General features: G+C 39.0%; 1 protein-coding gene across 1 annotated transcript; it reads left to right on the forward strand.

Moving 5' to 3' along the window:
* Positions 1 to 1,013: 1,013 nt before the first annotated feature.
* LOC139735563 (tetratricopeptide repeat protein 23-like) lies at positions 1,014 to 16,053 on the forward strand. The gene is made up of 13 exons (XM_071646321.1): positions 1,014 to 1,092; positions 1,978 to 2,198; positions 3,097 to 3,295; positions 4,175 to 4,298; positions 5,139 to 5,295; positions 5,817 to 5,945; positions 6,899 to 7,025; positions 8,760 to 8,842; positions 9,236 to 9,321; positions 13,055 to 13,182; positions 14,027 to 14,176; positions 15,128 to 15,210; positions 15,907 to 16,053. Exons 2-13 carry the CDS (start codon positions 2,041 to 2,043, stop codon positions 16,031 to 16,033), a joined length of 1,551 nt encoding a protein of 516 aa, XP_071502422.1. The 5' UTR covers positions 1,014 to 1,092; positions 1,978 to 2,040; the 3' UTR covers positions 16,034 to 16,053.
* The last annotated feature ends 1,454 nt before the right edge of the window (positions 16,054 to 17,507 follow it).

Below are 17,507 nucleotides of genomic sequence, written 5' to 3' on the forward strand. Positions count from 1 at the left end.
CTGTGTGTTCAATGTTAGTTGTATGTATTTCGGGTTGCGCACAGATTTTTTTTAATCATACATTATTGAATGTATTTTATGAATATCGTGTTTATACATTCAAGATGATCTTTTTTTGTCATGTGACATTATATAAATCAAATAGATATTACTGAAAAAAAAACAAGTATGTGTGCCATTCAATTCATCATTTGTTAATCCAAAAATTATATAATAAGGTTCGTTATTACAAAGGTTCAACTTAACCCAAAATGATTAAAAGTTCATTATTCCGAAGATTCATCGTAAGGATAGTATGAACAATTTATTATTCCAAAAATTCGTCAATCCGGAAATGACTAAAATTAATAAGGTTCGTAATTCCGAAGATTCGTTAGTATGCACCCATCTTTCATAATTGGATTTAAATGGTGAACCGTCAAAATAACAAAACTAATTATTTTGTTAATTTGTTAATTTGTTTATTTGTTTGTTTGTTGTTTTGGATAAAAGAACCCTTGAACCTTCTTAACGCCACATTTAATTGGGATTGAAGATTCAACCCTATTCATATTAACGAACATCGAGTACAAACATCCCATTTATAATGTAATATTTATAATATAATGTAACAAGTTACATGCACATTTTATGCATTAATGTCCATCGAAATCGAAAAGTAACATGAACGGACCATCATGTGACGATTTTGTGAAAATTGGGAAGCTATAATGGTTGGTCATTGGATCCTTGAAGACTGAACAACATACATACAGTACGGTAATTCGGAGTGCCAACGACCAAAACGAACGAGGCGCCATCCATGGCGTTCTCGTATGGACTCAACACTGCAGACATGCTACATCAGCATCACAGAGCTCTCACATAAAAATACACAGTCAATCGCGGCCTTCGCCACATCGCAGGTGCATGCATGCCAGAGCTGCAGTGCCTCTATCTGCGAAGAGATACGTTCGCGAGATACAATGTACACGTCTACTGCATAGTGTACCTTGGATACAGCTTGGTGATCACTCGCGATCGCAGTGCTCTGGTACAAATTCCACATAGTCTACTCATAACCCAGGGCTGGAGTGTCAAAGATAATGTGAGGTTAGTACTTTGCTGCCTGGATATGACAACCAGGATTTTTTTTCAGGAACAGTCTGACAGCTCCAGCATCCCATCAGATTCATTAATTTACCGTTTGGTACAAATAAATGCATTCCTTATTCAGCGTAGTAAATGTATTTTGCAGACTGTGTAGGCCTAGTGTGTGTCCCACCGATCCCAGGTTTATGTTGCATTCGATACCGTGTAAATGCATCCTGTGCTTGAAATGTTCAGCTGTGCAACGTCAACAGTGTGCAACAACTTTATTTTTCCTTTTTGTTTGTGACTGTGGGTTAAACACCTTGCAGTAGAAAATTTATGTGAGGACAATGTGAGACCAGTTTACTGCAGGTAACCTTACAATTTAGTCTCGAGCACAATGATTCAATCTCTACACTGTGACAGGCCTTTCCTCCAAAATCTTGTGTGGGTAGAATCTAATTCTGTAAAAGTGGGAATGTTTGAGGTGTTGAAATTTTTGCGCAATCAGAAACAAGCGCGAAAATAAAAGCACACAAATATTTTTGTTTGCCATATGTTCGTGTGCGTGATGTCTTGATTCTGTGGAACTGAAAACAAGCGAAACTCTTCTCACCCGGCCATAGCGCGAAAAATTAGTCACGCGAGAATATCCACTTTTACAGTACTAGGTCTAATAATAAATCTATTACCTAGACCCTGTATAACTTACTATCATAGATGTATGCATCATACAATAATACAATCTTGTCTTGTTTTTTTTTTTACTTTTATGTAGCTGTGATACATTTGCCTCTTTACATATGATACTTGTATATATCTCTGTTCATTTTGATCTACCATACCAGTTTTGATGTTTTGTTTTGTTTTGTTTTTTATTATTATTGCTCCCCCAGCCCTGTTCAGGTGTATTGACTAGGAAGATCTGGCAAAAGCATTAAAGTGAAGTACCAGTTACTTATTAGCAAGATGAGCTCAGATGATTCATTTTTCTCAGATGACAAGGGGTCAGACAGGGGCTCAGAGTCTGACCATGCAGAGAAGCCCGATGTAGGAGGACTTGGCCTGAAAGTGGTGGACATTCCAACAGGCAGCCAAGGGTCAAGGCGAGATCGCAGTTTTTCAGAGTAAGTGTGCAACCACGATTCTTCATCAGCACAGGTTCAATTTACACTTAATATAAAGTATGAAATTACAGTTGAACCTCTCGTATCCGGACGAGTTGGGACCGGGGCTCATCCGGATAAGGGATTTGGCCAGATACGGGAGATTCAATGCTTTATACATGTACATATACATACACATGTACTGATGTAGCCCATTGTAGTACCACATGTAGTAATGTGTATACTGCAACCTTTTCATTGTTACACTCAGTAACAGACAGCTGCATTACATAATACCGTACCGGGCCCAAGGTAAAAAGTGATAGCGCATTGCGATTGGGTTGCTGTCTTCCCCACACTCTCTCTCCCTCTCTCTCTTTGTGTGTGTACTGTGTGTGAATAATTTCCCCCTTTCCTCCCGTAATTCTAAAAAAAAAAAATCATGGCAAGATTGTGTCCGTATTTAATAGAGAGATCCGGATAAAGGGAGGCCGGATAAGAGAGGTTCAACTGCAGTTCATTTCTGTTCAGGTCAAAGATTATGGTTGTCTTTTGTCAGTAGAGGGTATTGTCTGTGGATTCCTAATAAAAAATTGTTGGTTTTGATGCTAGTTCTTGTATGCTCGTACAAGTATCAGAATCATTTTGGATGCAGTGACAAAGATCCAGAGGTCATGGACTTTTTTCTTACAATGGTTTGTCAAAACAAATATTAGATATCAATTATTGTGGGGGAGAATGTCCATGTATTCCAACTTTTATTCATCTTTGTCAGAGTGATAATCAAGAATGTTGCACAGACGTGCACAAATTTGTATCTTTAAAAATTTTTGTATATCCTCAGCAAAAAGCTTGTATATAGTTAGTATTGTGTAAGTTTTATGTTTATTTGCAATTTGCTGCATGACATTCTTTCCAGCTCAAATTCAGACTATTCTGATGGAGGGTCTCAGCTGTCCACACAACGCACCCGTGAAACACCTTCCCCCCGAAGGCGTAGGAGAAAGAAACGCAGCACAGTGACCCTCAAGGACGGCTCTGTTCTCGACCTCACACCACCTGACGAACTTCTGCCCCAGTGCCAGAAGAAGGCGCGGTACTACACTAGCAAAAAGCAGGTACTCTGACCACTTTTAAAGAATATCTATAAGTATTTGAATGAAAATAAGTTTTTTTTTTTTCATCTGAGTTGATACACTTTGCGTGCTTTTGTGGAAACTCTAATTTTCTACTACAGTTTTGTACATCAAGTATTCCAACCTTATCTACTTAAGATATTATTACTCTATCTGGTGCTACCAAAAAAATAATACATGAATATGATATGTACATGTATATCCACTTATCAAGCAACATTTTAACTCTTTAGTACAACTACTCCGACTTTCTCTAGTATTTCTTTGCCACTACTACTTGTGCTTATAATGCTAAAGACTACGATAGTAAATCTATGTTTGAAAGAATTGATGCCAAATATTTATGATATAGTTGTTAACTACAAGTTCATGCTACTGGTGCTACTAAGATTAATTGTACTACTTTTCAACAGCTCTCTGTACTTCTCATTTGCCCGTGGTACTTCAAATATTTCTACAATAACTACATGTCCTAATCCTTCCACTACCTCTGTTGCTGCGTGTACTCCCCCTACTGAAATTTCAGAATACACTAGTTAATTTGTTGCCTTCTATGACTACTAGGTAATAGAATGTTCCAAGACACATACACAGTCAATGGTAGTCTGTGGTAGGCATCAATGAGAAGTAAATAAACGACATATTGTTCATCTCCAAGAAAACCAAAGTCAGTGGCCATTGTCTGCTGGTGACTGCTACTAGTATACAGATGTGGTACATTGTAGGTATTATTAAAGACATGTTCAATTGTAGCCAACATAAAAATAGAAAGTTTACTGACTGATTGGGAAACACAAATTCTTTTGAGAATATGCAACACTGTGATAAAGAAATCTCCCCCTTTTCACCATGTATCCCCAGACGGACAATGCAATCAGAGAATGGACTCGCTACACGGCACTTTGTCGCCTGGTTTATGGCAACGAGCACTGGAAGCTAGCCGAGGGCTATGTCTACTTGGCCCATGCTTACCTGACTCTCAGAGGTAGATATACAGATTGCTTTATCTGAAGCAAGCCTATGTTCATTTCAGATTTGGCTGTAGCAGAACTTTGATGGAAAGGATGCTGTGTTCTTTCAGTCAGACAAATTTACAAAATCTCAAAATCTGTCTTTTGTCATTTCATTGGAAAACGTTTCATTTTCAAGTTTGTCGATAGGGGCGGGGATCTGTGGACATTCTTGCTATTGCTGATGCCCACACTCAATCTTGGTGTCCCATCTCTTCCAATTACTTTGCAAGCTTGTAGTGAAATGGGGAGAAGAACACAGATATGGAGAAACATTCACCATATCCAAGGGTAGCTGTGTAGACAGACATCAGCCCCCACACCCTTTGTATTTTGCTTTGCATGATTTTGCGATGTACTCCCATATATTGCAGGTACTGTCGGATGAAGATGGAAGTCATTGTATTGTAGAATCACAAAACCCTCTGAGCTGTGTGAACCCAAAGAGAGAGAGAGAGGAAAAAACAACTTCACACAGCCTTTGCGAGTTTGGGGTGTACTGTATAGGCCGAATATTTTGCGAGGTTTTTATTTTCACGAATTTCGCGAGTCAGGTGCAATTCATGAAATTAAAGACACGCGAAAATATTGACTCTGATCACGCTATGAATGTGACATACGCATACATTTCTCAGTTTGGTGCAGCACTCCACGATCGCAAATTTAGCCACTCACGAAATCGTGGGGAAGTTGCGATTCGCAAAAATTTAGACTCGCTAAATATATGGCCTATACAGTATATGTTTGATATTTTGGGAAACTAACAAACTCCAAAATCCATCGTTGCCTTATGTTTTACTGTATTGTCTATCCAGGTCTGGCACCACAAGCTCAAGCACACTCTGAGACAGCCAGGACTATCATGCTGAATGGACTGCACACATCGGAGTCTGATGAATCCAAGAGCCAGCTCATGGGCACACTCCTACTCATGTACTACGTGTTGGGCCGAGCACTGACCATTCTCAAGAAATATCCTTTGTTGCCTCTGGAATGCATACTTATTTTCTTTCTGTTTTACTCATTTTGAGTGCATACAGTACCTCTTGTGTGTCAGTGCGTGTTGCATACCTTTTTAATTAAGTGCTTGTGTTTTTACTTTGTTGCATGTGTGTGTGTACTCATGTGCATTTTTCTGTTTGTTTACTACATGAGGATTGGACGTTGAATATTTATTTATTTATACATACAACTTGATATGGTCAAAGCACTTTCAAAATTGAGTATCAAATGTTGCACCTGCACAATTTGTTTGAAGATCTGTCACTATCTCATCACATCTTCCCTCATTGTTAAATCTTTTCATTCACTGGCTCTTATTGTGTTTTGTCCTTATAGTATTTGTTATTATCATTATCGCCATTGTCATAAAGTCAAGGTGGCACTTATTCTGTTTTTGTTTTGTTTTTTCTTTCTGTCCTGCTTTCATCATGTTATGATTTCTCCAATTGATGTTTTCCTTTTAAATCATCCTTAACTTCAATGATGATTACATATCCTGAGGCAGAGCAGAATCTGGTCAAGGCAGAGCGGGTGTCCCAAGAGCTGTCCAAGATGTCCAGCGAGAAGCGGTCATCGAGGAGGATGCAGCTTGACATCGACATCGCCATCGCTTTGGCAAAGTGAGTTTATCTCTTGGTGCAGAGTAATGGCTGATATGTTGTCAAGTGAAAAGTTGGTAGACAAAGAACTTTGTATTAATGTGTGAATCTGCTACAGGCCTAAAGAATAGCCAACCAAAACTTTGGTTTCAGTAAGGACAGTCGACGTTTCACTGACATGCAACTGAAGACTTGCTCAATCCATCAAACCAGCACCACGTAACTTATGTCTGAAATAATCATCACACTAGCATCACAAATGCTTTCACATAGTGGACCACTCCCTTTGCAAGGCTCTTGTGCACTTGAAAAGAGTGAACAGAAAATTTGAAAGTACAAGTGCAGGGCCCGATTTTATATGTTAGGATGGCAACTCTTGCTGGAGTGGCAACTTCCTATAGCAGCAGCCAATCAGGAAGCTGGATTCTTGTCATTACAATGACAAGTGCCATTCCAGCAAGAGTTGCTTTCATACCAACTTTCTTTTTTTTTTCAGTGAAATGGGGCGCGGATGGACTACTACACCAGCATGGTGACAGCACATGTTTTTGGCATCAGGGCTTCTTCCCCTCTCCCCCAACCCATCCATGAACATGAACTTTATTTATCAATACCTCTCTATAATTCTCAATGGGTGATATGTGGAGTGAAATTCTTTTTGTGTCATTTGATGAGGTACAGGCCATAAAGCTTGCATAGTATAACTATGAAACGAGAAATTCTGCTCAAATAGTATACAAGTTTCTTCAGAAGTTTTGTGAATCATTAGATTAATGGTCTAACAGAGTCTGCTTCCAAGTCTCAAAGATGTCAGTGCATACATGTGCCATCACCCTGAATCTGAAATGGTTCACTGAGCACATAATGGGAGACAGTATGTTATTAATTAAGAATCAAATTAAGTTATTCATGTTTGTATATGATCTAACCTTGTGTAATATCTAACATTTATGTCTTAACAATTGCAACTCCAGATTATATGCCAAGCAGCAGAAGCATGCACTTGGAGCTGGGTTCTATGAGAAGGCGATTCGTCTTACAGAGGAGCAGTACGGAGGTGACAGCCCAGAATTGATTCCCATCTATCAGGATATGGGAAGAATATCCTTTACAAATATACATAGTGGTGGCTGACATGAAATCACATTGAGCGTAACAAAGCAGTCTCATCACTAAAATGTACCACGTAGTTGTTCCTGTTCTGTACTATACCCAAAGTCTTGCAGACATGGACAATTGTATCTTGGAAAACATGCATTTGAGCAGTTGATTCGGAGGTGTTCAAGCAGCATTTATTCAAAAGTTCCTTTCTGTAAGCTCACTTAAAGATAATATAAAGTTTTGGTACCTCAAAAGTTTCCCTGAATTTCCTTGTCTTAGTTTGTGTTTCAGGTTAAAGTACCTTTCATATAACTAACACTGTGAGACTTACTCGCCCCAAAGTGCTCTCATGTCTTAGTAATCATGCAATTAACTGCGACCAGCAGCCCCTATACGCGTAGCGACCAGCAGCCCCATACGCATAGCGTAATGGGGCTTCGCATTGTAGCATTCAGGATCATGACAGACTTAGTATCGCGGGTAAATATCAACTTAAAATCCAAAAATTTCTTCAATTTGAAGACTTACCAATTAAGTTGAAATATTGAAAACAGGCTTCGTGCAACGTTTGGTTCTGCCAATTGTCCCTTTCTGTTTGAATTGATGACTGAATGTGACTCGGTCGAGAGGACCTTGGGAGAGCTACATACACTGAATACTACGGCCAGCGCATGCGCACACATCACATGCGCACAAATTTCAAATCCATGAACGGATAAGATGTCTGTGTGCGCATGCGCTGGCCGTCAACAGTGCAGCTCTCCCAAGGTCCTCTTGACCGAGTCACATTCAGTCATCAATTCGAACAGAAAGGGACAATTGGCAAAACCAAATGTTGCCCGAAGCCTGTTTTCAATACTTCAACTTAACTGGTAAGTCTTCAAATTGAAGAAATTTTTGGATTTTAAGTTGATTGATTTATCCGCAATACTAAATCTGTCATGATCCTGGATGCTACAATGCGAAGCCCCATTTAGCTATGCGTATGGGGCTGCACGCTGCTGGTCGCAGTTATCATGCAATAATGGTTTCGTACAATACGTGTACTACCTCGCCGCCGTACGGCGTCGCATACTCGTAAACGGCTATTGCATGATTACTAAGACATGAGAGCACTTTGGGGCGAGTAAGTCTCACAGTGTTAGTTATATGAAAGGTACTTTAACCTGAAACACAAACTAAGACAAGGAAATTCCGGGAAACTTTTGAGGTACCAAAACTTTATATTATCTTTAACTATTTTTTCTACATGTCATGTTTATATGAGGGTGAAATCCATGGATCAACAGAGTTAGTCATGACTACTTAATGGTGTGCCAAGTATGGTTATTTTTCTTACACATGCATCTAAGATTCACACTATCAAGATTAGATTTCATCAATATGTACAGTGTAAGAATATTTGGATATGGTGCTGGTATGTTTGCTGCTCACTATTCTTGGACAACAATGATTGAAAATACCACCATGTTTTGAGAAAGAAAAAAAGGGAAGTTTACTTGATTCTGTTCCTTTGGCATAGTTTGTGTAGGATCATCAAAAACAAAGAAAGAATATTTAATTCATTGTAAATGAAGAGAGACATTAGTTTGTCTAAGTTGTTGTCTGATTCTAATAATGGCAAGAGGTTAGTGTTTGTGTGGTATCATGTCCTGCCAGTGATGTCAGGTATGTTTTGACAAAACAAACAGTTTAAAAAGATTGAAAGTTCCTTGACAGCTTTCTCTTTGTTACTTGGAGCAGAGTAAGAAGGATATGGCCAATCACGACAGAGCGACTGACCATTTCCTACAGGCACACTCCATTGCAGTATCAAGGTAGCTACAGTTCAGTCTACATTGACAGTTTACTTATCCATCCATTTGTTTGTATGTTTGCATATGTGTGTATGCATTACTCAAAATACTGCTTCATATGATTTATGATAAAGTTTGTCCTCAGCAAATCTTACAAAAAAACAAATAGTCTACCTCAGCAGTCACATTGGAAAGTGAAATTCTGTCGCAGTGACTCTTAAATACGTATGAGTGATAGCATTCTTATGTGACAAATCCTTTGCCATGCGATTATTAAAAATGTCCCCCATCTTGTTGAGATTATTGTGGTTTGCATGATTGAATTTGTCTCTACTGTCACACTCTGCATATGTCATGAGTAGCAAGTGTTCTTATGTCTCGCTTTTTCCGTTTGCTTGTTTCTTTGTTTTACAGGTTTAGTGGTCAAAGCGAGGAGGTGGCTGAGACTGCCCATGCCCTGGCCCTAGCCTACTCTGAATCTGCTACAGCTGAGGCTGAGAGTAAGTTCATTGGCTCATGATACTTTTTTCAAACGATTCACTACTTATTATACTTTGAGTTTGGTCTGTACTATACTCTGCCATTTCAAGGATATATACTAGTAGGTAGAAATTGTTTGCATGTGTTTGCAGAAAACTGCAACATATTGAAATTGTAAATTGAGTCTTTCTTTTGAGCAGAAGTGCTTGTGAATGAGTGATACTTGTGACAGAATAAAAGTAGAGATTTGGAAAGTTTAAGATCATGGCCATTAGCAGTCTCTCAATGTATCAGTTATGTTTTAATGGTGTCAGCTATTGTAGATTTCTCCCTGTGGTCAAAAGCCTCTTTAGAAAGTGGGAAATATGAAAATGAGTAATCAAAATGAAATTGAATGTGGTGGTCTGTAATTTTCATTCTTGTTTTTAAGGAGGTCACCATATAAGATTCCAAATTTGTTCTTCTCTTGATTATTTTTCAATAACTCAAAATTTAAACAAATGAAAAATGTACCCGTAAATCAATTTAAAACAGTAGTTATTTCAATCATACTCTTTGTATCTTAAGCAATAGCATAGTTTCTTCCGAGATGTGAAGTTACACTCTGACACCCATCCTATTCCTGTAACAGGGAAATATAGTTCTTCAGTTGTCCCAAACAGTCATAGGTATTACAGCTCTCATATTAATGCAAATCACTCATTACCCACGCCGATGTAATCGGCAGGGGGTTATGTAAAGGGTTCCGTATGTTTGTATGTTTGTTTGATTGTTTGTTTGTTTTTTGTTTTGTTTGTTTGTTTGTTTGTTTGTTTGTTTGTTTGTTTGTTTGTGTACAAGATAACAAGAGAACGGGTAAACGGATTTGCACGAAATGTTCAGGGAATGTTTGGATAATGACAGGAAAGAATCGATTAGATTTTGGTGATAATCGGTTGAACCTTGCAAATTCTGTGTGACCTTGAAGTTTTGACCCCATGGTATAGTGACCACTCCGAACATTTTCCGTTTCTTTGCGATTTTCCGCTACCATACAAATATGGCGCGCCATTTGATCAATAATGCCGATTAACTGTTCATCGCCGAAAAACACTGTTTATCGGCGATAAACACTGAAAAAACACTGTTTATCGGCGATAAACAGTGTTTATCGAACGAAAAACACTGTTTATCAACAGAGAAAAACTATGTTTATCGACCAAGTGATAAAGTGTTTATCGAGAAAAACTATGTTTATCGACCAAGTGATAAACAGTGTTTATCGACGAAAAACTATGTTTATCGATCGACCGATAAATAGAGTTTTTTTGTGATAAACACTGTTTATCGACCGCCGATAAACGGTGTTTATCGAGAAAAATTCTGTTTATCAGTTGATAAAGGTGTGATAAACAGAGCTTCATCTTGATAAACAGAGTTTATCGCTCGATAAACAGTGTTTATCGCTCGATAAACAGTGTTTATCGCCGATAAACAGTGTTGTTGGTCGATCGGCGCGCCATATACAAAAGCGTATCTCCCAAACGATCCGACTTCGCTGCATGCAACTCTGTTCGTAAGACGATCCAACTTCGCTGCTCAACACCATTCGTAAGAATTTCGAAATTTACGTTTATTTGAGGAACTATGTATTTCTTGATTTATGAAAGTTCGGGGTTCGCTCTCCGTCGTCACAAACTGTCCCGTATTTGGTGATTTTTCAAATTAACATTGATTCTTTTTTTGTTTGTTTGTTGGAGGAGCATTCCTCAATCATGAAATAATTTTGCTCGGTCCCAGTCACACTGCACGATATGCGCACTCATTGTCAATGCGTGTTCAAGGCCGGTGAAAATGCATCGCGCTCTACCCTGTTGGCGCAAAATTGCATCGCGGACGTTGTGGCGCTCGTTGGTGACCGAATACTGGTGCAGTAGATATTTGCATTCTACCCTTGCATTGAATAATTGCCGTAGGGGGGTAATTGCCCAGGGGGTACGTAAATTTTGTTTTTCTTTTTCGCTTTTGTGGATGCCATCAAAGATCGTACACTCATACGACGTTTGATACCATCACACTCTCGGCTTGCTATATAACCCGCAAGAAAACGGCGTATTTCTCGATTTTTAGCGTTATTTCAGCGACCCGTAGACCCTAACATGTTACTCTTAAAACGCGCGCTTGGAAAAGTTCCGATTCTGCACTTTTGACAGTGGAATTTGGGGTTTTCGATGGATTTTTGGAATAGACTAAAGGACTTTCGTGTTGTGAATGAGTGTTCTAGTATGTGAAATGATGTGATTTGCGTGTGATGTGACTTTAGAACAAAAGATCGTACACTAAAAGTGTACGATCTTTGGTAGAACTCACAGGCTGGTGATAAGTCATGCAGGGCTGCCCAGTGCAGTGGCTAGTTTGTTTGTTTGTTTGTTTGTTTGTTTGTTTGTTTGTTTGTGTACAAGATAACAAGAGAACGGGTAAACGGATTTGCACGAAATGTTATGGGGATGTTTGGATAATGGCAGGAAAGAATCGATTAGATTTTGGTGATAATCGGTTGACCCTTGCAAATTCTGTGTGACCTTGAAGTTTTGACCCCATGGTATAGTGACCATTCCGAAAATTTCCCGTTTCTCACTTTGCGATTTTCCGCTACCATACGAAAACATAAACTCCCCAACGATCCGACTTCGCTGCTCAAATGTTCGTAAGAATTCCGAAATTTACGTTTAGGCCTATTTGAGGGACTATGTCCTTCTAGATTTATGAAAGTTCGTTCTCCGTCATCACAAACTGGCCCGTATTTTGATGATTTTTCAAATTAACATTGATTGTTTTTTTCGTTGGAGGAGCATTTTGCTCGGTCGCAGTCACACTGCACGATATGCGTGCTCAATGTCAATGCGTGTGCAAGGCCGCTGAAAATGCATCGCGCTCTACACTGTTGGTGCAAAATTGCACCGGGGACGTTGCGGCGCTCGTTGGTGGCTGAATAATGGTGCAGTAGACATTTGCATTCAACCCTTGCATTGAATAATTCCCGTAGACACTAATCATAGGGGTAATTGCCTAGGGGGTACGTAAATTTTGTTTTTCTTTTGCGCTTTTGTGGATACCATCAAAGATCGTACACTCATACGACCTTTGATATCATCACACTCTCGGCTTGCTACAATCAAAATATCCCGCAAGAAAACGGCGTATTTCTCGATTTTTAGCGCTTTTTCCGCGACCCGTCGCGTAGACAATACTCTTAAAACTGGACTTAATTCACGCGCGCTTGGAAAAGTTCCGATTCTGCACTTTTGACGGTGGAATTTGGGATTTTCGATGGATTTTTGGAGGAGACTTAAGGACTTTCCTGTACGTGAATGAGTGTTAATACCGTATGTGTAATGATGTGATTTGCGTGTGATGTGACTGTAGAACCAAAGATCGTACACTTGAGTGTACGATCTTTGGTAGAACTCCCTGGCTGGTGATAAAGCACACTGGCAATTAAGTGGCCGAATTCTGGTAGATGACCGAATGCACATTATGTTTACCCCGACTTTGTACTTAGGCGTGGGTCTGCCGCCTTTGACGGCCCCTCTCTAGTTGCTTCTTTTTTTTTTTAAGTGTACAAGTGTCAGGCTACTCGATCAAAATGATTCATGATAATTGTTTGTAGTCTCAGAAAGGACATTACTGAATTGTGTTACAAGGTAGAAGAGCCTTCAAGACAAAACTAGACTCTTCTCTACTAAACCGATGCATTCCCACTGTGCCATACAGCTGCTGCTGAACAGTACCTCAACGAGAGTCTGGGTATCCGGCAAGTCCTGTTTGGACCGCACCACGCCAAGACCATCTCCACCCAAGATGACCTGTGCAAGCTACTCATACGGACAGACAGAACGGACGTAAGTCTTTTCTTGTGACTGGGAATGTGCCAGCATTCCTATCGTAACAAGGGAAGCACGACTCTGGCCAATGCTGACTAATAGCTTTCACACAAATGCACAACTGTGTTCCATTACATGCTGCTTGTACTTAAAGTTTGAATGTTATGTATGCCAACCCAATCTAACCTGTCAGTAATGTTTAGTTTGTAAAGCAATCACACACTTCTCTTCTCTCTTCAGTTTGATATATCCAGTTGATTGCTTGGATTTAATAGTGTTTTGAAGAAGTCGAATTACATAGATATGTCAGTTTTAGTTTTAGTTTTGATATTCTATATTGCTGTGCATGTTGTTGTATTATAACATGAATTATGGATATAATTGTCTCACAAGCTGCCCACGTATAGTAGAGATTTTCTTTGAATCCCATGAAGGTATTTAAACAGAAAATATACACTCTGTTATCATTACCATTTGTTTAGAGTACTAAAGCAAATTATGACACACTGTAAAAGTGGAAATTTTCGCGCATTTCGCGCAACCAGAAACTAGCGTGAAAAGAAAGGCACGCGAATATATTTGCTTGCCATATGTCTTGATTCCGCGGAATTAAAAACATGCGAAACTCTTCTTACCCGGCCAAGCACGAAAAATTAGTCGCGCGAAAATATCCCCTTTTACAGTGTGTAGATTTGAACAAATTGGTGTTGTCACTTTCCTCATGAACTTTTCAAACCCTCCCCTGCAGGTCATCTACATAATAGAGTCATGAAAGTTTTGTAATGCATGCTCAAAATCCAGCCTGATTTCAGATATTTCTTTTCTGAGTCTCTTTTTTTTAACATTTGATTTATCTACATAGGAAGCTGTGTCATTGCTGAAAACACTGATAACCTCAAAGAGCGCCACATTTGGTGACCTCAGTGCAGAGGTCGGTGAAGCCAACAAGCTCTACGGTTCAATTCTCATGTCCCAGGGCCAGTTAGAACGGGCCCTGAAGTTCTTCAAAAAGGTGATGATATTATGAGTAAAAGACAGAAGCACAGACATACAATGTATAGAATAATCCATTTTGTTTAGTCTAGGAAGTAAGTAGTATAATTATGTTTTCTTAAGTGCAAATGAAATCAATTTTAATTCATAAGAAGCTGTCATTAGTGTCGATATCATACTTTTCTTTTTTACTGTGGCTCATGCCTTTGGCTAACGTGAAAGCAGCAGTCATGTAAATTTATTGAGATGAGTAACAGAGCTAGGGACTGGTAATATTACCTTGGTGCAGACAATTTGTCTTGGTGTTAAGTCAGATGAAGTGTATATTTGTGGATGAATCCATAAAGTATTCCATGAATGTTGCATAGTACGACAGATCATTACAAAAGATACATTGAATAACAAAATTGTCATTTATGCATTTATTCGTGGACATTTTTTTAAAGTTCACATTGTTATTCATTAACCGTCATTTTCAAGATAAACTCAGTAAATTTCAATCAGAAATGTTGATATGTTGAATTATGCATGATTCCAGATGTACATCACATTACTTAACAATTTGATGGCACTAAACATAATGTGAATTTGCTAGAATGATTGACTTGCCTTAATTAGCAACCTCTCTGCTTCTTCTAGAATTACGTCTTCTGCCTTTGATTGTCAAAGTGAAGCCAAAGTTAGAACTTGTACTCATGAGTAATCTCAGTAATATTGCACCATTTTATTTTGTTTTGGTAAATGATATCTCCATTTTCCTGTGTGATCAAATATCAGTATTTCAACTACAGTACATGTATCATTTGGCTTGAATTTCATATGAAAGTGAACTGTGAAACAGAATGTCATTTGAAGTTCCTCATGCCTAAACTCCGTCTGAATCAGCAGAATCAGGTGCCGTACAAAGCAGGCTTGTTTTTAAGCTGAACCCGACTTTTTCATAATATTTTATCATAAATGTTCCTCACAGAGTCACAACATCGAAAGTAACCTGTATGGACCAAGCCATAGGAAAACCAAGGCAACACAGCAGACCATCGACATGCTCCTGCAGTAAGTCTTTGTAGCATTTTAAGCCAGCAAGGCAGAACTTCACTGTTTTCATTTGCACCAGCTGAATTGAATACAATCAACATGTAGGAAACCATTCTAAAAGCATTATAAGCATTCTCTTAAAGTATAGGATACCACATATAGTGTTTTGAGTAAGTATTGTAGAGTCAGATATTAATATCTAAAAATGCCACAAATTTGCCACACTTTTGGTTTTTGAGGCATCATAAAGTATGTTTGAGCCTCTTTCTACGCATTCCTTGTCAGGCGTTTTCTTGTATAGGAGTGATACACTTGTAGCTTAAAACGAAAGAAAAGTCCAACTAACATTGTTCAATGTGGTATGTGAGTATTATAATATCAGTGGATGAGTCAAATAGTTCACTATTGATTTAATGTGAAGGAGGACTTTTGGATGATGCTAGTTGTTAAACTTTGTCATTTGAAAAGTCAGTTAAGAAGACACATACTATATCTGTCTTCATTTTATTGAATGCGGTACATTAATGAGATTAACACCCCTACTGGTTGCATTAATTCCCCGCTTACCCAGTATGAAGGTTATGGGCAAACAAGAAGGTCCAAGTCAAAATCATATGATAAATATGTGAGTCTCTCTTAAACCCCTGATCATTCTGTATTTGTCTGTTTCTATTTGTTGACCAGTTTGTGTGTATATGTATCTCTTTTTCTTAGATCACCAATGCTTGCGGCCAAGGAGGGCCAAACCAGGGCGGGGCAGCTGAAGAGCCGGCCAAGATTCAATGCCACGGTGGGGCAGAGCACCCCTCTGGGAAGTACGGGGAAGATTGCCTTTGAATGACTGTTGATCCAGAAAGAATATCTCAGTCCCACAACTTGGAACACAAGCAAGCCTGTGGTCTACAGTGGTGGCTTCATGCAGGCGGCCATAATTCACAGGTTGCTGGCATACAGGGTCTGCAATCAGTACATGACTGTTTCAATGTGACACCGAGCAGTAGTTGTAAATTACAGCATTTTTACTGAGGGTTCCGTGTAATACAGAATGTAAACCTGCACTAGTGTGTTGTATCGTAATTGATACAGCATCACAGGTGCTCCGGACAGGAGTAAGGCCAAAAAAAAAAAAATGTTGCATTGGCGTAACATGAGATTTTCAAATAGGGTCGGTCGGGCGGATTTTTTTTTTTTTTTTTTTTTTTTTTTTTTTTTTGCTACCTGCATTTTACGTGTAAAACTCGTGCTCAGCTCAGTAAACAGTTACAACTGCTGCACCGAATGTGCTGTGTTCATCTATTCTACAAATCATTTATGAGGCCGATATTACTGGAATTATACCCCTTCACAGAATTTAAAGATGTTGAAATCCCTATCCTGAATGTTTTCACTTCATATTTTACTATTTTGACTTAGATAAGATAGATGCAAATTGACCCATATGTACGATCTTTTCATCGCACACGGCGATCTCTATTACAGTCCCACATATACAGATTCGTGTAAGTTCTCCACACAAGAAACCTATGGCAAAACTGTGCACAATACATCGCAGTCTGAATGCTACGTATACACTGAATAAATCTTGTTCGAGTACGTGTCCGTGTTGGAAACAGATGACGTACTGATCAAGGAAGTCAGTTATGCGAGGCGCTAGATCTCTCCCTCGTACATCCGATATCCACAGAGCCGTTTCCACTTCCGGGTTTGTGCGATCGCGATCGCAATCAACAAGATATTTGATATCGATAGCAAAAAAAAAATAATAAAAAAACATGGGGTCGGCGGAATTTTTAGGGTCGGGCGGGTTACGCCAATGCAACAATTTTTTTGGGGGGGCCTAAAGCTGTAGTCAGCATAAGGTATCATGACATTGAAATTGACTTCATGTGATGGAAGATGTATTATTTGATAAGGGACATTGCCCCTTCTGTATCAAGAAAACTAGTCAATGCTGTAGCAATCGATGACAATGAAAGGAAATTCGGGGGAAACAATTTTTTCCTCGCTCATGGGAGGCATGTTTGTGGTGGATTGACTGACTTGGTATACATAAGAAAAACTGAAACAAAACAAAACAAAACTTTTTCTGCAGGAGAAAAAAAAGGGAAAAGAGAGAACGGGCTGCCTAGAAGGCTTTTATAAGTGGGCCATTTCATTTACAGTGAACCTACACTGTAAGGTAAACATGGACATACCATTATTCCCTGCCACCTGTATCTCATAATTTTATCACATCGTGGATGTATGCTTTGTTCACAGTCAACAAGTACCCTTCAGTAATGCAATGTATGTATTAAAAAAATAGGCCTGCTTTA

The sequence above is a fragment of the Diadema antillarum genome, unplaced genomic scaffold (assembly GCF_040938485.1).
Source record: "Diadema antillarum isolate AM-2024a unplaced genomic scaffold, OU_Dant_1.0 seq00000585_RagTag, whole genome shotgun sequence".
Taxonomy (NCBI): Eukaryota; Metazoa; Echinodermata; class Echinoidea; order Diadematoida; family Diadematidae; genus Diadema; species Diadema antillarum.